Source organism: Pyrus communis, chromosome 3, assembly GCF_041283825.1.
Source record: "Pyrus communis isolate YQ-2024b chromosome 3, ASM4128382v1, whole genome shotgun sequence".
NCBI classification, from domain to species: domain Eukaryota; kingdom Viridiplantae; phylum Streptophyta; class Magnoliopsida; order Rosales; family Rosaceae; genus Pyrus; species Pyrus communis.
In genome coordinates, this window is record NC_142567.1 from 2,958,414 (window position 1) to 2,979,595 (window position 21,182).

At 36.8% G+C, this 21,182-nt stretch overlaps 2 protein-coding genes and 1 pseudogene across 3 annotated transcripts; 1 reads left to right on the forward strand and 2 right to left on the reverse strand.

Annotated features, from left to right (window-relative positions):
- Window positions 1-171: 171 nt before the first annotated feature.
- On the reverse strand, window positions 172-9,702 carry LOC137715098 (actin-related protein 4). Its single transcript, XM_068454321.2, has 21 exons — window positions 9,568-9,702; window positions 9,360-9,451; window positions 8,467-8,640; window positions 8,305-8,378; window positions 7,648-7,728; window positions 5,691-5,751; window positions 5,520-5,569; window positions 4,887-4,941; window positions 4,505-4,582; window positions 4,360-4,413; window positions 4,061-4,114; window positions 3,920-3,980; window positions 3,277-3,328; window positions 3,030-3,096; window positions 2,193-2,255; window positions 2,027-2,089; window positions 1,646-1,708; window positions 1,129-1,193; window positions 748-816; window positions 534-614; window positions 172-439 (listed from the first exon to the last, which is right to left on the reverse strand). The coding sequence occupies exons 1-20, from the start codon at window positions 9,578-9,580 to the stop codon at window positions 569-571; spliced, it is 1,335 nt and encodes a 444-aa protein (XP_068310422.2). The 5' UTR covers window positions 9,581-9,702; the 3' UTR covers window positions 172-439; window positions 534-568.
- Window positions 9,703-11,153: 1,451 nt separating this feature from the next.
- On the reverse strand, window positions 11,154-13,958 carry MSRB1 (methionine sulfoxide reductase B 1). Its single transcript, XM_068454508.2, has 5 exons — window positions 13,571-13,958; window positions 12,869-12,980; window positions 11,962-12,027; window positions 11,555-11,752; window positions 11,154-11,469 (listed from the first exon to the last, which is right to left on the reverse strand). The coding sequence occupies exons 1-5, from the start codon at window positions 13,761-13,763 to the stop codon at window positions 11,442-11,444; spliced, it is 597 nt and encodes a 198-aa protein (XP_068310609.2). The 5' UTR covers window positions 13,764-13,958; the 3' UTR covers window positions 11,154-11,441.
- An 840-nt stretch (window positions 13,959-14,798) lies between these two features.
- On the forward strand, window positions 14,799-20,377 carry LOC137714608 (ribokinase-like; annotated as a pseudogene). The gene is made up of 5 exons (XR_015960277.1): window positions 14,799-15,552; window positions 15,744-15,817; window positions 19,390-19,570; window positions 19,912-20,102; window positions 20,190-20,377. The product of XR_015960277.1 is annotated as a ribokinase-like (transcript).
- The last annotated feature ends 805 nt before the right edge of the window (window positions 20,378-21,182 follow it).

Sequence of the window (21,182 nt, forward strand, 5' to 3'; positions counted from 1 at the left end):
CAGGTGGATAAATGCGGTCTAGGGTGCACCCAAGTAATATTGGCTGGTATCCGAATTCATGCATTTCCACGATGGGAAATGATTTTCACATGCCTTTTTCAGCCTCTCACACACTCCTATTTAATCTGTTTAGTTTAATCAATCCGATGGCCATAAATAAAGAGGGTCGTGTAAGAAGCAACGTAAGCAGTTAGAAATGTTATATGGCTTTGACATATAAAACTAGTTGAGGTAGCAAAGTTGGTGTATAAACTGGATGAACACTCTGAACCCTAATCAACGGACATTAACACAAGCTACAGCAGTGAAAAGTATTGCGGTACACAGGATAAGCGATGATCGATACAAAACAAAGCATCCTTCCATCCAGTTCGACAACACGGGTTTTGAAGCTTTGATCATTCAGGAAAAGGCAAGCGTGATGGAGAACGAGAGAGACCTGAACATAGAAAAGTAATTTCGTGTTTATAATTTATATTAGGAGAAAAAATAAGAATCCGGAAGTGATAATTAAGTTGACATCAAGCACAAACCTTTCCTACTTGCAGTCAATCAGAAAACAGAAAATTCAAGGGCACTTTCGTTGTATGTAAGAAGCCCCATGCTCCTCGTACCTGTCAATCGCAATCGTATGAAGCAAAATATCAAGAAGGAACTATAAAACACTTTACATGATTTCTTAATCACCATTTACGATGTAGATCGTTTAATACAGATAAGCAAGACTGGTGAAATCATGAAACTTACTCAGCCTTGGAGAACCACATTTGCTGGAATGAACCAAGAGATGCCAATATACTTCCGCCTATCCAAACACTGCAAAATTAAACACCAACATGAAGTCAGGGGAAGAGAAATTGGATGAATGCATATTGCAAACACTAAATTGAACAACACATAAGCTATAACTACATAAGGTGAAACTTGAAAGCATTTTAGTGAGTTTCAAAATTCATTTTTCACATCGTTTGATCTGTTAATGCATCATTGATGTGAAATCACAAATCCTTGGATGAAATAAATCAGAAAATTAACAAACAGTTGCAGAGTTGCAGCCAAATTGCTTATGTACGGGATCTTGTGCCGGCATGGGCAGAGGAAAAGAGGACTTGAAGTTATGCATATTACCTGAATCGCCTTTCTGTTGAATTGCCGGCCACCAATACTTTGACTCTAGCAGCTTGAGGAGACTCCTGCAGATTGAATGACGGGACTTTAATGTTTCATACTAGAAATACTATGTCTTTATTCAATGCCCATGCAGCTCTAAATAATTAAACAAATAAACACTCAACCAGTTGGAAAAGGGGAGTAGATAAAACAATGACATCAAACTATTAAGCCAATGGCCAATGTTTTCATGAACTGATGGAAATGGGGAAAAGCATGTTTGCTATTGCTCGCGGCACAAACACATTAAACAACACAACGATAAGATCATAGTTCTCCTAAGTTGTACTGGCACAAACACATTTAGTACTAAAATCTTACAGTGAATTCTGAGATCGTGAAATTGTTACTGCTAAATGAAACCATACACCAAATAGATTCCAAATTCAATAACCAAACATTGGCTGGAAGAAAAATAATAAGAAACAGGAAAAGAGAAACATGACCATGGTAGTGTTTCATTTAAAAGCTATACCTCCAGCATATCTTTCTCAAGGCGTTCCTTTAGCTGTTGCATTGATGCTGTGCCACCGGCAAGCTGTATAAAATAAAGAAGGAAAACCATATTATATTTCTGAAGTATGTTCTGCTAAGTCGCATGTGAAGAAATTCTGTGCAACTTTTGAGGTTAATGGATGTAACAAACTAGGTTTTCAGGAAGTCGGCATATTCCCATAGAAATTGCAACACTCTCAGTAAGTCCCAAAAGATATTTATTTGCATCCAGATGTCCAAAGTAAACCAATTTATGCTAATTTTTGTTAATTATTTGGGGAAACATAACAGATATCACGCATAAAATAAGTGATTTCACACTCTGAAAAGAAAAATAAATAAGTGAGTGCACGCATTTTACCAGTATGCTACTAAATAATTCACGACGGATGTCCACGTCACACTTGTTAATGCTCTCGATAACCTGGAGAGCAAACCAGAGAGGTTAAACATGAATTAAAAAATGAGGGGGAAAAAGAAAAACAGAGAAATACACCCACTTATTGTCAAATAAAGCAAAAAATTACCATTTGTGGAAGACCACGAACAGCAGGAGCAATCTCTGCAAAATGCTCCATACCAGGAATTGTCTGACATTTTCATGCAAACAAATTATGATAGGTAAAACACTCGTGAAAAATATATTATTCTTTACCAATTAAAACATATAGTTATGCAACTAATCCATCCAGAAATCACTTCAACAGAAAAGCATTTGGTAACAGTGATATCACAATAGTATCAGGGATCAAACTTTCTTATGAAGTACAATTTACAATTGACTTGTATAATGTGGTCCAGCAAATTTTTTTTTAAATTGTAATCCAATCCAAACAAAAATTCCAGGAGCCTAATCAAATTATGAGACTTACCAAGCTCTATTTCACATGCATGTTTCATTTGAAATGTAAAGTGGCTTTCATATATCAAACTATCACCCATGCAATCAATATACATGAAGAAGTTAATAATCAAGTAATGAACTATTCCACGAGAGCCAATTTACTGATTAAAAACTAAAACAGTTGACAGAAGCAAACTCGAGATATTTTTTAGTCAGCACTTAAGTGTAAAGAACGCTGAAAACGGACAGAGCATATGATGGACTTATTGTCCATTGTACTTTGCTAGAGATTTCTTGTCAGAAACATAATAATAATTTGCTCAGAATGAAACAGCCATATCTCACTTCACACAAGGTTCACATATTAAGATGAAATTGACAACTTCGAAGCATCAATTAAATGAAATTATTGAATAAATAATAACAAGATCATGGTTAAATGCAAATGTGTCCCATGAGATTTTCAAGCATTCAAGAAAAGAGTAAAAAGCTGGCATCATGTAGTTTAGAAGACATCCACCTGAGCCAATGATGGGTTAAATAGAATATCAGGAATCTTGAATCTATCAGCACCGATTTCAATTGTCCTGTATCATGCATAATCATAAAGTAACTACACATTTATATAAGAAACAGAAATCAAAGCTAATTAAACAGTAGACAATATGCGCAAAATTAGGCAGTCATCATTTAACAAGGTGCACCATGAATTAACAAGATTAAGACCAGATCTAAGGAATTCAAAGATGCAAAAGAATAGGACTCACTGGCCATCAGGGAGCTCATATGAGGTCATTGGAATGTTTGAATACGCGATTTCTGGAAAATGAAAATGAAAATCCCATTAGAACGCTAATTGAACATTTTTTTTCTTTGCTTGAAGAATAGACAATATGAAAACAACTAACAAGGTTGATTCATTGAAAAGAAAAAAAGAAACAAAAAAAAACAAAGTAGAACATCATCCATTCATCATGTAAATGTAAACGATATCCTAGAACTTCAAGCAATCAAGTTGTCAAAAAACTAAGCTGCTCTTTGCCTGCAAAAATCTCAAAACTCCAACAGATCAAGCCGTCAAAGAATTAAGCTATCTCTGCACATCTAATTACCTTAACATTTGAATAAATTTATAGATCAAGAAACCTTTTAGAGAAAATAAGGTCATAAATGGACATCCAGGCAACGATCAAGGATATCATTTGTGAATAAAGGGAAAATCCAAACAAATTCCCTTCCAAATATCAGGTATTATACAAATGAACATGGTTTAAACTCAGTAGCAAAAATAACATAATAGCCAATTGAACGAAAAATGGAATCTGCTATCCTGAATAAAAATTGAAGTCATTGACAAAGTCTATAGTCTAAAAATATTAAAACACACGAGAGAAGGGATGAATAGCAAACCATCATATGGAGTGTCCGGGGCTCTACACACACATTCTTTAATGTCACTAGCAATTATCCTCTGCCACGAAGAAACATTCAGCAGAATTGGAAAAATAATACATCATATCTCAATAAGAAATATTCTGGTCAATTACAAACCTGGGAATAGAGTCTGTAGCTTTCCGTGGTATTTGGAAAATCAACATCGACTACCTACAACATTGAGAATATCATTAAGCTATAAATAAGGAAAACAAAAATATGCATCGAAGTCGAATACCGACCAAGTCTCACAATTGGTAACAAGATAAACAAAAGTGCATAGTTCCAGAGGAACAATTAATCACCAGACAGCCAGTATACCAAGCCACCACTATAATTTTCAGAATGGAAGCATATTTTGCAACTCTTGCATACAACTATTTTTTAATACATCTACCAATAAAATCAAAAGGTACCTGAAACTCTCCAGGTCGCGTTTCTTTTCTCTTGAAAGAATATCTGGGTTTAATCTACAAATAAATAAGAAGGATTAATTAAGAAAACAACAGTAATTTCAGGCAATTGATTCCCCTCCAAAACCAAATTTAGGTAGTCACTCACCGTCATTCCTTTACTTTCCAAACTTTTTGTCAAACAATCAGTAAGAAATTCTCCTCCAATAGGAGAAGATAACACAGCCTGTAACAAGTTGAAAAACAACAAAACAGGAAAGAAAAAGAGTGTCAGAAAATTGAGAATGATTGGTTATACTTCTACAAATGAAATCATAGAAACAAGCATTCTTAAATTTTCAGTTTTTTTTTTTAATTTGGACAGAAGGTTTCTAAAGACGTTTATACAGTGCATGAGTTCAGTCTACAAGCAGCTAATTAACAAAATAAAAGACATAGCTCACCCTGAAATGTAACCATATAACAATGACCAATAAATTAACTTGTTGTCAAGATCAATCATTTAATTTGGTAAGGAAAGTGAGAAATACCTTTTGAAGAACATAGCCATCATGAACTGGAGCAACTGTAGTTGATCCTCCACCACTAGGTAAATTTTGTGATTTTGCATAATACAATATGTTAGTTTTGCATTCACAATAATCAGGCAAAATATGAACGGACAATCAATACATCATTAAATCATACTAGAACCGATATTAAAAACTCGTACAAGTTCTACATTGTAATAAAACAATTTCAAATCCACAGATGTAGTATTCCATAAAGTTTGAACAATTCAGTTGATACATTATCATTTGGTTTATGATTCCTAAAGTTACATCCAAAAACATCAGATTTTCAGAAAGTTTCTGCATGTGTCCACTTTTACCAAAAGTCCAGTGAGAGATATTTTTTGACATTTTTTTTAGAAGATGAACTGATTTGTATAGACATCAACAGTCTCTTGCTTGGGATTAACATAAAGCAAAAACATGTGGATCCATGGTCTGCATGAACAGAAATTGAGTCCCAACTCCCAAGTGAACAGTTTAACTTAATTAAGCTTATGCATAAGCGTGAAAATGAAAGGATGAAATAATATATAATTGTAATAAAACAAAAGAGGATGTGCAAGTACTAAAATTAAATATGGCGAGAGTCAAAATTATGTAGTCTCTTACCCATCAACTACTAATGAGGTAGCACGGCCTGATGCAAATGATGTGAGAACCTGGCATAAAAGAAATTCTAGTTGCTCACCAATTGCAGTCTGATATTTAAAAGGAGTCTGTATATAGTAATCCATATTCTACAAGTTGGAATCAGGGAGATGAGATGAACAGGGGGCGTACAGCATTCTTGGCCAAAAATAAGGCAGGAACTTTGTACTTTTCAAACATAAGTTCTGTTGTCCTGTTGGGTACAAGACAAAACCATCACTTAACATAAAAAGTAAACTACATAAAGACACACCAATTTAAACCATCAATAATTATGTAACAAATAATATCATTTGCATAAAACCTTTTACCAAGTGGGTCCAGCATAATTATTACGAATGAGGATCCTCGCCAGATCCTCTTTGTGAGGATCCTGGGGATCCTCCAATCACATCCGTTCATCGTATAACATGCAGCCAGTTTTCTTCAGGTACTGTTTATATTCAATTTTAAATAAAAAAATTTACAATGATTTCTGACCACACGATGTACAATGAACGGATGTGATTGGAGGATCCCCAGGATCCTCACAAAGAGGATCCAGCAAGGATCCTCTCTCAATTATTACAAGTTAGAAACTTAAGAAAAACAAAATCTAGGTATGCAACAACAATACACACACATGATGAAGCCATCAGTCTACACAGCAAAAAACTATAGTTCACTCCATAACAGACTTACATAACATACATATCACATTTACCAGCCTTGTAAGTGATAACAAAAAATTTATATGCATTTGTCAATATAATGAGTTAATACAACCGTTTTCTCAAGTGACTCCATATAAGTATTACAAGTTAAAAACAAAGGAACCGATGTATGTGTTGAAAACCCCTTACACTGGACCTTGTTCTTTGATGTAACCAACGGCAATAGACTAAACTAGCAAATATAGAGATACTTAGAAAACACACCAGAAACTATACTGGTTCGGCAGAACTTATGCCTACGTCCAGTTGTGATTTCCCTAGGTAGAGAAATCACTGCTTCTTAGATTAATAATAGAGATTACAGAACTTATGCAAACCCTAGAACTAATCTCAAACCTCTCTGCTGTTTTGCTGTTTTTTTCTACAGAAAAACAGCCTTGCCGCACCCTATTTATAGATATAGGGTTGGCTTACATGTCCTTTACAGATTATAATTCCTATTCTAAGTGGAATAGGAAATTAGACTTCCTTTCCAATTCCAAATAGACTTCTAGGATTTCTACATTGAATAGGAAACTAAGATTCTTTCCTAACCCTAAGTGGAGAAGAATTGGTGCACCCTTTTCCTAAAACAATCCTAAACAGAAAAGGACATAATTTACGAGCCAAAAACTAATAGTATGCAACTAGAGTACAGGAACATTTATTACAAGTTAAAAACAACAAACCAATCTATGCAATTAGAGTACAGGAACATAATCAAGACATCAGCTTCGACAACAGAAAACATCACATTGTATATCAGAATCTTGCATAAGATTATATATGTGATACTTAAGAACATCTCCAATGGAAGATGCAAGATGCCTTGGAATGGACATTATGCATCTCTTGTTGTCCAGAAAGCACTCCAACGGACAGGATGTAAGTACCCATCTTGGCCCAAAACTGTAAATAGCCATCTTGTTGTTTAAGATCTTTAGAAGGTGGACCCCGCTAGAAAAGAGAGAAAAGCAAATGGGATCCCAAGTTTACATCTCCCCCATTGGAGTAGAACTTGTGGTTGCATCTCTCCATTGAAGATGCTCTTAAGTAAGTAATATCTAATAAACCACATGGTTCACACCCATTAACCAGTTTAAATCTACTGGTCATGATACCATTGACAAAGCTACCTATCTCCAAAGGCCCATCCTTGGTTAAATCTGAACTTGTTACACTTACGTTTTCAAGAAATAAAAGTAGTTAAATGTCACGTTTACCTAAATTATCTCTTTCCTATCAATCAAACCTAAAGTTGACCTTTTCAAAGGCATAGGGGTAACCCTGAAGTCCAAGTTTATCACAAAAGAATACATAAAAAATCGCATAAGCATTTTGGCTTGACTTAATTACAATTTTGAACTAATCAGAAAATTTATTAATTACCAAATTACCTTTCTCTTTGTTGTTGAGTGTTCAAAGATGGCTCTGCAAGTAGCATTGGATGCTCTTTAGGATCAACCAATAGGCATTCCCTGAAAATAATAGCAAAGCACTTAGTGACATGGTAATATACTGAAATAGAATTAAATTATTGGAAAATAGAAATTGCTAGATGGAGAACTAACTAGGAAAAGGATAAAATCCAAGCCTTCACAATATATAAAAGTATTGGATGGGACTTTTGGGAGAACATATGTTGCTACAGTATTACAATATCTGTTAAGTCCAAACTCATATTAAATGAAAAATGAAATATAATTGGACAAGAGAAACTTATAACATATGATGATCACTCCCAAAAAAGAGATGGAATCATTATTCTTCTGACCCAGCCAATATCAGCGAGGAAAATTTGTACCAAAGCATTACCACAGTTATAACATACGACAGAAAACAGTACTAGATAAATTGCCCAAAATTACAATATATCATTTGTTGATCATTATATCCTAAACTGAAACTAGGACTATTATGTCTACAAGCCTAGTAGAAGAAGCTAACTGCTCAGGCCGACAGTACCCTAAATCAACTTAAATCAACTCACTAATCAACAATTGAAATTAGAAAAAAAAAATTTAACCCATTATAATTCATCCATTAGTAGTTACCTAAAAGCATGGTCCCATATACCCTCCACAGCATCCCAGTCAACAACAACTCCATCCTTTATGGGTGACAGCACCTGATACAACAGCAGTAGTTAATGAAAATATTTTTACAAAAGATCTAAACTGTGCTTCAATTACAAAAGCTTTTAATTCAAAACTGACCTCCATATGATCCCGACGGTACCCTAAGGATTGAGATCCTACATATAACTTGCGTTTTCCCTTGGCTTTGTCAGAATCAAGAGATTTTGAATTATTCTTTGGATCTACAGCAGATCCAGAATTGTTTTCCATTTCAGTTGCATCAACTTCCATCTGATCAATTGACCCGACAACCTAAATGAACAAAAACAGATGCCAAAATAAGGTTAAATTTTTAAATCACTTGAACTAGTGATAATGAATATCCAATTAACAGACAGACGCACACTAAACAAATTCTACACCTAATGTGACTGATTTATTAGAAAGGTCCATCCCCTAATACCTGGAAATTCGATGCATATAAATTTCATAACTAATGAGTCTAAAAAAATTCGGAAAAAAAAAAATGAAAAGCTTCATCCATTCTTCAAAAATTCCAAGTGATTACACATATATCCCACCAGCCTTAACGCCCCCTCTATTAAAGATGTTCCATCAAAAGTCTCACATTATCCATGATGGTGTGGAAAATTGAGATGAAGGACTCATCATTCTTCTGAATAAACAACCGCATACAATTCAAATATCTTTGGGACAGTCGAAACACCAAATCTATACCCAAAATGACTCATAAAGAACAATTCTTTAGCTAAAAATCTTAAAAGTTTCAAATGGGCAATTGAAAAACACACACATTCTGCATTACCACCAAAAGGGTAAACATTTCCCAAATCTATAAAATGAAAATCCTCAGTGCTACCACTACAAGTTCGCGTTTTGATTAAACATAGTAACAAAGTTCTGAAATTTTCTACAACAATTAAGAACTTCAAGAGTAAAAAGAACAATCAAGAGTGTAACTGCCACTATGCAAAGTCGAACTAAAAATTGAGCAGAAAGGAAGCACATACCGAAGGGAAGACAGCTTTTGGCGCATCTTCACCGGCATAGCCGGCTTTGCAAGTGTGCGAGCCGAGGTCGAGCACGATAGCTGATACCTCATCTGCAACACCAAAGAAACCAGAAATTCCCCCAAAAAAATCAGAAAAAAATGGAGGGAAAAAAAAAAAGAGAAATCTATGTAGCATGCGAGTGCTGTTAGGTTTTCTCGGAACTCACCGCCTCCGTACATAATCGAAGCTTTCTGAGAGGTGAGTTTTGGGGAAGAAGGAGAGGGGGTGCTCTGCGAGTGTTGGAGGAGAAGGAAAGAGAGAAAGGGTTTAACGGACTTTGGATTTCGGGGGTTAGTGTGAAAACCAGCGTTTTTATCTTTATTTTTTTATTTTTTATTTTAAATATTATTACGAATTTGCCCCTACTTATGTGTGGATGTTTCATTCAGATCCTCGATTCTTTTGCTTTTTCGTCCCACTTGATCTCAATTTTTTTTTTTTTTTTTTTTTAAATTTGGTAAATGAGCAAAATAGTACATCAGTTACAGAAATTGACTGAATTAATGGCGTGCACAATTCAATTCAAATTTTTTTTTAGTTGGAATAGTTCACGAAGTCGCTTGTGTTAACAAATAAATTGAACCGATATTGACTAGCCAATCTTTAAAAACCGGAGAGAAATGAGAGTCACAAGGAGGTTAGTAGTTGTGTGCCTAACGAATGAGAGGCAATGACATAGTCCTAGCTAATACCAAGCTTTCAATTCGGATTAGTTAGCAACGCTTAGTGAAGCCCGGAGTTAAGGCGAGTCCAACCTAACGTTATTTAAGTTAATCTCTTGCTACACAAAATATGTTCAGTCTAGTTAATACTAACAATAACAAACAAATGCACCTTAAAGGTTCTAAGTTGATAACATGTAATGAAACACCGAAACAATCACTCAAATTGCAACACGTTAGAGCAGTTCCAGCGTGGGAACTCTCCCCCCCCCAGCAATACACTATGCTATCCACCCAATGAACAGTAACCGCCTTTTGTATCTCCACCGTTGCACTTCAATAGCCTTGACAATAAGCAATAAAATAATAGTATTTTTTTTCTGGGAATAAATTCTCTTGTGTTGAAAATGTACCCAAGGACACCCAAATTTCACATACATGTTTTGGAATGAAATCAAGTTGCAAAAGTAAAATCCTATGACATTTTCGAGGCCTTACCCTGCTCGGAAAAATGATGTTTCGCCGAAGCTCTCTCGGCTTGGCAATTTGTGCACCACTGAGATGAGGGTTGCAAAGAGAGTGCAGAGAAGAGAGTTTCAGAGAGTGTCTAGGTGGTACAGAGAGATGATGGTTGTCAGTGTCTACGTTTGCAGGGATATAAAGAGACAATGAGGGTTATGGGCAGAGAGAATGGAGAGATTGAGGGAGCTTAGGGATTCCCCCCCCCCCCCCCCCCCCCCTCTATTTCCTGGTTTCGTGAAACTCACAAAGATGGTGAGGTTGTGATAGTGATTTGGAGTTCGCCAAAATGGGAGGGCTGTGTGGTCTCTAGACAGAAAAAAAAATTAAAACAAGTGACGTCAGACTCACCTCAAGTGCTCGTGCCGGCACGAATCCATGGCCCTGGCGCTCGGGCTCCCTCGCCAGCCAACATTGGACTTCCTCCCTTGGGCAATCAGGCCCTGTGCTGAAGCCTGTCCATCGAGCAATTGCTCCCGCTGGAGCTGCTCTTATAGAAAGATACTTAAATGTTAAATCATATCGTGATATCAATCGAATCTATTACCGTCAATTTCCTGAAGTGAAAATCTAACTTTTAAGGTTCACTCAATTAAAACTAGAGGTTAAGGAAGTACAATATAACGACTAATCTATACATGAGATATTAATATGAATATGTATATTTCGCCCAAGGAATTGCCCATATGCACTTTAGGTCTTCATAAACATGTATTACAACATTTCCTTATCATTATGTAACATGAACATAACAACTTAAACTCTCGATCTCACGAAACGAAGCGACTCTCTCCACCTCGGTGTCCTTCTGGTGGCAACGTATTTGGTCTGGTGGCCGGCAAGAAGGGTGTGTTGCTTCCTACTCTGGCTTTAGTTTCAGGGAGGCACTGCAGGGTAGTTTCTCATGAGTCATCACGTCAAATCGACTACAAATGCTTGCAAAAGGAGAAAAAATGGTGAGCGATTAATCACCTGTTGATACAGTAACGCTTTCCTGTTGGTGGTGGACCATCATCGAAGACATGGCCAAGATGAGCATCACAAGCGGCACAAAGAACTTCAGTTCGAGGCATGATAAATATAGACAAGTCCAACTTGGACTTCACATTGTCACCTATGGGCTGGTAATAGGATGGCCAACCAGTTCCGCTATCGAATTTGGTAGATGATCTGCAGAAGAGAATACATGAAATATCGGTCAATGTTATAGAATACACAAGAGCATAATCTTCAATGGAAAGTTCGACCCATGACTCATGGGTGGAAATACAATAATTTGGGGGAGGGGGAGTTCGAACCCATGACGCGTGGGTGAAAATACATCACCCTATCCACTAGGATACTGGACAACATGCAAAATTAGTTTGAATGATACTTACTCAAAAAGAGGTGTGTCACAACATATGCAATGGTATGTTCCCTTAGTTTTCGTATTCCAGTATTCCCTGAAGATTAAGAGGAAAAAGCCAACATGAATAACAGAAGAAAATGGTTACCGATATAATGCAAGTGGCTGTCTCCACATTGGTTGTTTTGGATGTGCTTACACGAGCAACATTTTTCATTCCGCCATGTATTCCAGGTTGCGACTGGTAAAAAGATGTGTGTGCAAGACATGAGGCTGAAAAGAGAAAACCCATCCCTTATGCTATATACTATCCTATGTACTTGTTCATGAGTCATATTTGCTCCATGACATGGTTAGAAACCCTTGCTAGACTTATGCAGAGTGCACCATGAAGATCTTTACACAGACAGTTAAAGGCTGGTAAGTCTCCTTCTGTGCCAGCAGATAAGGCACATGCTACATAACGACTTAGTTTACGATGCACGAGCTGCCAGAAAATTCTCCAATGTTCTAGATGGTGACCGAGGGCACAAAATAGCAGAGTCAACAAAGAACTAATCAGCTAACACATTCTACATACATATTTTCTTACTAAACAGACTCAAGGGCATACGAGCAGAAAAAGGAACTAATCAGCATCCTCGTTTATCAAAGGCCTCTTTATTGTTTTAGGTTCAGAGGGCCGAAGCCCAAACAAGCAAACGACTACAATGGGATAGCCCTAGGTAACAAAACTTAGGTTAACTTGCAAGATGATTACTCAATTCAGATTTCCAATTGTATATTTGATCAGGCCTTCCAGCCTTCAGAAGCTCCCAAAAATGAACAAAAACTCAAACTTTCGGCTATAGCAGGTCTTCTGCAATTATATGAAAGTCCACACTGATGAACCAAAGTTACCAAATATCTGAAACAGAAGTAGGAATTAAGAAGCATACCCAGTGAAAGCCCTCTCCGTTCCCTTTTTACGAGTAACGTAAAACTGTTCCTCTGTAAGTTTCTCCTTCCATTCTTGATCACTTACAGATTTGTAATCACCAACACCTGTCCCTGCACATTACCAACAAAATTGAAACACAACATGTAAAAATACCTTGAACTTTTAACACCTGACATTCAAGATTATCCTGCATATACATAACCAAAATCAATTTCGTGTAAAAAAAACCTTGAACTTTTTGCAACATAATTGCATATGACCCAGCCATGCCTTTTTATAGAAGAACTTTAATTGAAAGCATCTCGGATAACTATCCAGGGGTACTCCAAGTGCTTTTTCAACCCATAAGCACTTGAAAACACTTTCAAGTTTCTTGCTAAACATTGTTAGAAGCGCTTTTTGGTTATCTGAAAGCGACTCTTAGGTCTTAGCAATCGCTTCCAAGAAGGCATCCGATAACAAAAGATCATCCATTACCAGTTACAATTACAAAGCAATTCTCTGAGATAAAACTAAATGAGAACCAAAACTATGACTGAATTTTTCAACGGGATACCATCTACGCCCATGAATATATACACACACAGAGGAAAATAGCATACTTTTAGACCATATTTTATAGAGAATATGGTTCTAGTAGATGTTCTCTCTAGCATCACCCGTGTGTGTGTGTGTGTATAAAATCAAGAAAAGAAAATACCTTGAGCTCTGTCTGGGGAAGAAGCAGATGAACCCATTACACGACGAACAGAGGAGAAAAGCCTCTGGGGTTTGACCAAAGATCGGGAACCCAAAATTAATTTCTTGGATTTCAAGCCAGATACGAACTGGGTTTTGGAGGAAATGCGAGCAGCTGTTGTGGGTAAGCTCGAACAAAAACTAGAAGACGCCATTGACGACCTTGAAATTGAGCTCTCTTATACCTTTCAAAGGTCCTGCAACAACCGAACGGGCATGAAATCGTCAGCTGAGATTGATCTTCTGTTATCCAAGAAAAAACGATGATGGTGTTAGTTAAAGCACGGCCGTTGATTAATAGTTTTCTTCTGCTTTTGATTTGATATCTGCAATTGGATTGGATGGATCACTGTATTAGCAGGGACTTGGAGCAGCAGATTTATGTTTTCGGATACTTCATTGGGATTTTTTTTTTTTTTTCCTTTTTTTTAGGAGAACCATTGGATTGTTTTGGAGAAAGAGGCTCTCTGCTGGCCACGTCAACGTTTCTAGATTGTACTTCACATTGTCACCTATCGTGGTAAATACCAACGTGTCAAAACTTCCATTACGAATACAAATGTGTCGAAATTATGAATACGAATATAAATATGTCGAAAATATAAATACGAATATGCATGTGTCGAGACTACGCATGGTAAAATCTAGGATGAGATCTCATGCAAAATAAAAATTATCAATTTCTGTCTAAATGAGAGACGTGACCTAAACGGAGGTGGATGCACTTTCTTAATTCTCCTATGTTACACAAACTTTTGGTTAAAATTGAAAGGATTTGTATTTGTATAGAGAATTATTATTAGCATTTTAAAAATTTTATTTTAAATTTTTTATATTTAAAAAGAAAAATATATTTATAAGAAATGTATAATAAAATTTTAAGAGTGCCAATAATATTTTTCTTTATGTATTTTCCAAATTTAAAGCATAAAATTGGAAAGTAAAAGTGACAGAAACTTTTGCGTCTCAACAGAAATCTGTCGGGTATGTTCCCTTACTCATCTAGTGTCATCACTCTTGAAAGTGGAGGCCGATTGCCTGACCTTCTGTTTAGATGTTCTTTTTTATACGATCACAGTTAAGTCACGTTAATATTTTATATTAATTTTTTTATAGATATAATAAGATAAAAAGTAATAAAAATATAAAATATTGATGTGATTTAACTATGACCTCACAAATAAGTATGAATGAATGAAAATGATACCCAAAGCCAATCTGCCTCCCTTGAAAGTTCACTCAAGACGAGAGAGAGAGCAATAAATGCAAAATCCGAGCAGCAATTCTCACCATCAAATCAATGGCACGACAAAATTCAAACCCATTTCTCAACCCACTCAACCAGAGTAATCAACAAGAAACAACCCAAATCTTCAAACCAATAAAAGAAACCCATTTCCTTGTTTCTCCATAGACACGTCAAAAACCGCAAACCCAGCAACCCCTCTCACCGCCGCAACCCCGCCGCTCGTGGTGGTCGGTTCTGCTAATGCCGACATCTACGTCGAAATCGACCGGCTACGCATTGAAGGCGAGATCATTTCGGCCAAGAGCGGACAGAGCTTGGCAGGCGGCAAAGGCGCCAACCAGGCTGCCTGCGGTGGAAAGGTTTCTTCCCCATCATACTTCGTCGGCCAGGTGGGCGAGGACGTGCATGGGAAGCTGATCGCTGAGGCTCTGGAGAGATGTGGGGTCCGCCTTGATTGCCTGAGTGCTGTTTCTGGTGCGCCCACCGGGCATGCGGTGGTGATGTTGCAGTCTGATGGGCAGAACTCCATCACCATTGTTGGTGGGGCCACCATTAAGTGCTGGTCTGAGAGGATTTCTGACGAGGATTTGAAGCTTGTGAACAATGCTGGGATTGTTTTGCTTCAGAGGGAGATTCCGGAATCGGTCAACGTTCAGGTTGCAAAGGTCCGGGCTTTCAACTTTTTAAATTTATAAGTTCCCATTTTGCTTAGGATATTGCTCTATTGTGCTAGATTAGGGTCACATTATCTTGCAATGCCATTGTATAATCTATCTTGATTTGCTTTTGATTTCGATTACTGCAGCATATGTGTTTTTTACTTGAAATTGAAGAAAGAAAGTTCATTTGCTTTGTTTAGCTGGTTATGTCTTGGTTGTCTTGTCAGAAATGGAACATTATGTATTGGCCATTTGAGGAATTGGAATCAGTGAATTTTATGTTATCGCAGTTTGTGATTACGTTTGTTGGGCATAAGATTTTAGCTTTGCCATATATAGGTAAAAGGGTTGATTAGCTATTGCGAATCCGAATCCGTGTGGTGTTGACGTTTCTTTTAGTTCGTTGATGAGAATGTGGTAGGCAGATCAAAGGTAGAGAGATTATGAGTTAAACGTAAGGAGTTTATATAGTACATTTTTAAGCTGTCAATTTACCGCGGTTACCCGCCTGTTTAAAATTGATGGTTATGGGTAACTGTTTAGACGAATAAACGATTATTGGTATAACCGTTTATCTGTGAGATTTAAATGGACGGTTATGGGTATTATCCATGGTTATAACGGGTATCCATCAGTTATGGGTATTACCCGCGGTTATAACAAGTATCTATTTACCCCTTTAATTTAATATATGTAAAATTTTAAAAAAAAATTAAAAATTAAAAACCCTCTCTCTCTTTGTCTCTCAACTTCGACTCGACCTCATCTTGGCGACCTCGCTTAGACAACCTCACCACCCTCTTCGACCTCACCTCAGAATCCGACCACACCCACATCACACAAACCCTCTGATCTCTTTCTCCCTCGACTTCTTATCCCTCAAACCTTGATTGTGTGGAGGAGCCTTCCTTCACGGCACAAAGGCGGAGCTATGGCCACTGGTGCCGCTCACCTCTCTGATTTCTCTCCTTCAACTTCTTCATCCAGATTTCAGTGCACTGTACACCGGTTCTCCTTTAAATCAAGTAAATTTTGGAATTAATTTAGGGTTTGTGAAATTTAACTTAGGGTTTGTGAAATCTAGATTCGGGTTTGTGAAATCTAGTCTTGATTAGGCATTGTTCTTGATTTTATTAAAAATGTTGGTTGATTTTTATTTTAGATGTCTAAAGTAATTCAATTTCTGAAGTGATTTTTAGTTTAGCCGTACTCTCATCTTTGAAGTGTTAATCTTTGAAGTAATTCAATTATCTGCATAATTTGCAATTTTGCATAATGGAAAAGGAAAGTGTTGGTTGATTTTTACTTTAATCCATTAAATTTAGATTTTTTTTTCACAACCTGCAGTTGCACCAAAATATACAGAACATTAACATAGGGTCAAGGTCAATGGTGGTCAAGGTCAATGGTGAAGTTATACCAGATAAATTAACAGCAAGGAAAATAATCCAAATATTGGCATCAAAGTTCATAATTCCGACACCAAAATTGAATTGGAGGGGCCAATAGGGTTCATTCCACCAATTATAAATTTAGTAACTTGGAATTGTGTAAGGACTTAAATGATTAAAATAGGGAAATGCATACTAAAATGTACCTATAACGGTGTTTAATTGTCAGAAAACGAAAATTATGACAAATTTTTCTTTTGTAATTTTCAAGTTGTTAAAAAAAACATGTAGACGGGTGAAAAAATGTGTAAATGGGTAAAAAAAGGATAAACGGGTAAATGATTATGGTTAAATGGGTATACGGTTATGGGTATGGATAACAGTTTATAAACGGTTATGATTATGGGTATAACCGTTTATGCAATTACCCAACGGGTAAACGATTATGCTGGTATGAACATATACGGTTATGGGTGAATGACCTCGGTTACCCGCCCACCATAACCGTTGTCCATCCCTAGTGATAGTAAACCATACCCGTTGAGTAATTAAATAAACGGTTATACCTATAACCATAACCGTTTATAAACGGTTATCTATACCCATAACCGTATACCCATTTACCCAGTTAACCATAACCATAATCATTTACCCGTTTACCCATTTTTGAACCCGTTTATCTTTTTTTTTTTTACTCATTTACCCTTTTTTTCACCCGTCTACTTTTTTTTAACAACTTGAAAATTACAAAAGAAAATTTTATCATAATTTTCGTTTTCTGACAATTAAACAGCGTTATAGGTACATTTTAGCATACATTTCCCTATTTTAATCATTTAAGTCCACATACAATTCCAAGTTACTAAATTTATAATCGGTGGAATGAACCCTATTGGCCCCTCCAATTCAATTTTAGTGTCAGAATTATGAACTTTGATGCTGATATTTTGATTATTTTCCTTGCTGTTAATTTATCTGGTATAACTTCACCATTGACCTTAACCCTATGTTAATTTTCTGTATATTTTGGTGCAACGGCAGGTTGTGAAAAATCTAAATTTAATGGATTAAAGTAAAAATCAACCAACACTTTCCTTTTCCATTATGCATATTGAATTACTTCAGAGATGAGAGTAAAAATCAACCAACACTTTCCTTTTCCATTATGCATATTGAATTACTTCAGAGCTGAGAGTAAAAATCAACCAACACTTTCCTTTTCCATCATGCAAAATTGCAAATTATGCAGATAATTGAATTACTTCAAAGATGAGAGTACAGCTAAACTAAAAATCAATCCAAAAATTGAATTACTTCAGACATCTAAACTAAAAATCAACCGACTTTTTTAATAAAATCAAGAACAATGCAAATTTTTAATAAAATCAAGAACAATGCCTAATCAAGACTAGATTTCACAAACCCTAAATTAATTCCAAAATTTACCTGATTTGGGGAAGAATCAGTGCACTGGAATCTGGATGAAGAAGTCGAGGGAGAGAAATCAGAGAGGTGAGTGGTGCCGGTGGCCATAGTTCCGCCTATGTGCTGTGAAGGAAGGCTCCTCCACACAGTCAAGGTTTAAGGGAGATCAGAGGGTCTGTGTGACGTGGGTGTGGCCGGATTCTGACGTGAGGTCGAGGAGGGTGGTGAGGTTGTTTGAGCGTCGCCGAGGTGAGGTCAAGTCAAAGTCAAGAAAGGGAGTGACTGAGTTATGAGTTCTCTGAGATAACGTTTGGTACGTGGGACAGGACGTAACAGAGTGGGACAAGGCGTTCCGTCCCACGTTTGGTGCGCCTAAAACGGGTGGAACGAGCTGTTCCACGGGACTAGTTTTGAGTGAATTTTCGTTCCATCTCACCCCCCTGGAACGACTCGTTCCACATCCGTGGAACACAAAATTATAACCTCTCCTTCTTCTTCCTTCTTGTTTCCATCCGAGGGCATCTTTGCTCCCACTCCGTTCCGTTCCGTCATGTCCCGTCCCGTCCCGTCTGCATACCAAACGATACCTGAGGGTTGCTAAATTTTACATATATTAAATTAAATGGGTAAATGGATACCTGTTATAACCGCGGATAATACCCATAACTGATGGATACCCGTTTTAACCACAGATAATACCCATAATCGCCCGTTTAAATCTCACGAATAAATGGTTATACCCACAACAGTTTATTCGTCTAAACGGTCACCTGTAACTGTCAACTTTAAACGGGCGGGTAACCGCAGTTACCCAAACCCATGTGTATTTTACCCATTCCTATGCGTGAGTCACGAAGTACATTATGCGGTTGGCTTTACACTATGTCCTTAAGTTTATTGCCTATTTCTCACATACAGTTTATGTACTTTGAATTTCAATATTGTGTTACTTTATATAGTAGATGAAACAATAAACAGTTTGATGCTATTGCCCCTTGTTGTTGCTTGTAATAATTTCATGGATAATCTGATAAACCATGTTATATTTATTATTTAGGCTGCCGAGAGTGCAGATGTATACCAGTCATTTTGGAGGAATGGACGCACCAATCTCGCAGGAAGTATTGAACTTTGTTGATATTTTGAATCCAAATGAAACTGAGCTTGGTCGTTTGACGGGAATGCCGACTGAAACCTTTGAACAGATTAGTAATGCTGTGGTGAAATGCCATAAAATGGTAAGTTGTGTGCACTGAGAAGTCTTCATAGCTTTGAATAGATTAGTCAAGCTTCTAGAGTGTCGGTTACTATGACTTGGGAAGTTTTTTGGTTTTTAGTTTTATCGTTGCAAAAAAGTTTGTCTTCGGTGTTATATCATCTTAAACAGGAAGGGGAATACCGTGCATATATTGGAATCTGAACTTTTATGACATTTTGATTCGGTTTCCATCAGCTTTCTTCCGTTGGCTCTTATGTTGTCAGATCGTATTGATTTGGATGATAGTCATTTAACCACAAGGGAAAGGTGCTCGTATTCTAGCTTGAGTAAGCCGTAGTTTTGTTTTATGTCTAATTTCAGGGCGTTAAGCAAGTCCTAGTGAAACTTGGGGACAAAGGGTCTGCCCTATTTGTAGAAAGCAAAGAACCACTTAAACAACCTTTCATATCTGCGGCAAAAGTACTTGATGCTACTGGAGCTGGCGATACTTTCACTACCTTCGCGGTGGCTTGTGGATGGCAAGTCCGGAAGGGAATGTTTGAGATTTGCAGGTAGGGGCGACATCATGCCTATTCTGTTTTGAGTACGTTTCTTGTAACACTTACGTTGATGCTTCTTTGCTATTCTCGTTTTACCAGCTGCGGCGGCTTCTCTTTGTGTGCAAGTAAAGGGGAGCCATTCCTAGCATGCCGGAGAGAAAATCCGTTTTGAATCATCTTCAGTCTCTTTGAGGATAACTTGTATATATGATAGGTACAATAAATTTCGACATGCTTGTTGGATTTTTCCTTTATCTAAACAGTTATCCCAGAGGTTACTCCTACAAGCAAGTTGGTACGAGGAATTCTTTAAGGCGGGATGAAAAATGCGGGCATCAATGGTGGCGTGAGAGAGCATTAAAATGCCATGCCAAACCATGAGCCTCTGAACATATTCTCTCTCTTTCTCTCTCTCTCTCTCTCATGGCTGCAGATGAGGAGAAGCCAAGGTCTAAAGGATTTGGCAATGGCCCTTTACCACAATGGTGGAAAGGGTCTCGCATAACGGTGTGGGTTCAAACTTTGTCGATGGCTAATCTAACAAATTATATTATTTGACCAAAAAAAAAAGTCTAAAAAATTTGGGATGGAGTTCACAAGGGTCTTTAGGTAGCAGGAAACTAAAAACAAAAGTCGAAATTGATAGAAAACTCAAATAGATAGAAAACTAGATGTGCATAAAGTTGAATAGAGAGTACGAGGAAGCTACTTTTACTTCTCAAACACTCTTTTTAATTTTTAACAGTCGGATCGAATGAATTGAATGATATCAATAGTTAAAAATTAAGTGTGTATAAGAGATAAAAATAGGCGTGTGAAAATCACTGCCCAATTCTAAAAATTTTAGTCTAAAATGTTGGGTGCAAGGGTAGAGGGTAGTAATGGATAATACATAAAGTGTGGTAAATTTAATTTATTAAGTAGATATGAGACGTAATCAACAAAAATGTGGGGTATGTTTAAAACAATCCTTTTTATTTTTTTTTCAAACACTTTATGTGGTTATAGGCTTGGAAAAGAGTCATATCAATCTTAATTTATAATTAAGTTATTGGATTGATATTCTATTCATATTATCGGAGTTCACTTGTG

What these genes read in the sequence shown, in the direction of transcription:
- LOC137715098 (XM_068454321.2), bottom strand. An exon ending in TTAACCCATCATTGGCTCAG is followed by an intron (nt 2,256 to 3,029) that starts GTGGATGTCTTC and finishes TGAAAATGTCAG; the next exon opens with ACAATTCCTGGTATGGAGCA. An exon ending in TCAACAGAAAGGCGATTCAG is followed by an intron (nt 817 to 1,128) that starts GTAATATGCATA and finishes TTAATTTTGCAG; the next exon opens with TGTTTGGATAGGCGGAAGTA.
- MSRB1 (XM_068454508.2), bottom strand. Translation starts at nt 13,763, where the DNA reads ATGGCGTCTTCTAGTTTTTGTTCGAGCTTACCCACAACAGCTGCTCGC. An exon ending in TTCCCCAGACAGAGCTCAAG is followed by an intron (nt 12,981 to 13,570) that starts GTATTTTCTTTT and finishes GGTAATGTGCAG; the next exon opens with GGACAGGTGTTGGTGATTAC. An exon ending in ACGGAGAGGGCTTTCACTGG is followed by an intron (nt 12,028 to 12,868) that starts GTATGCTTCTTA and finishes CTTAATCTTCAG; the next exon opens with GGAATACTGGAATACGAAAA.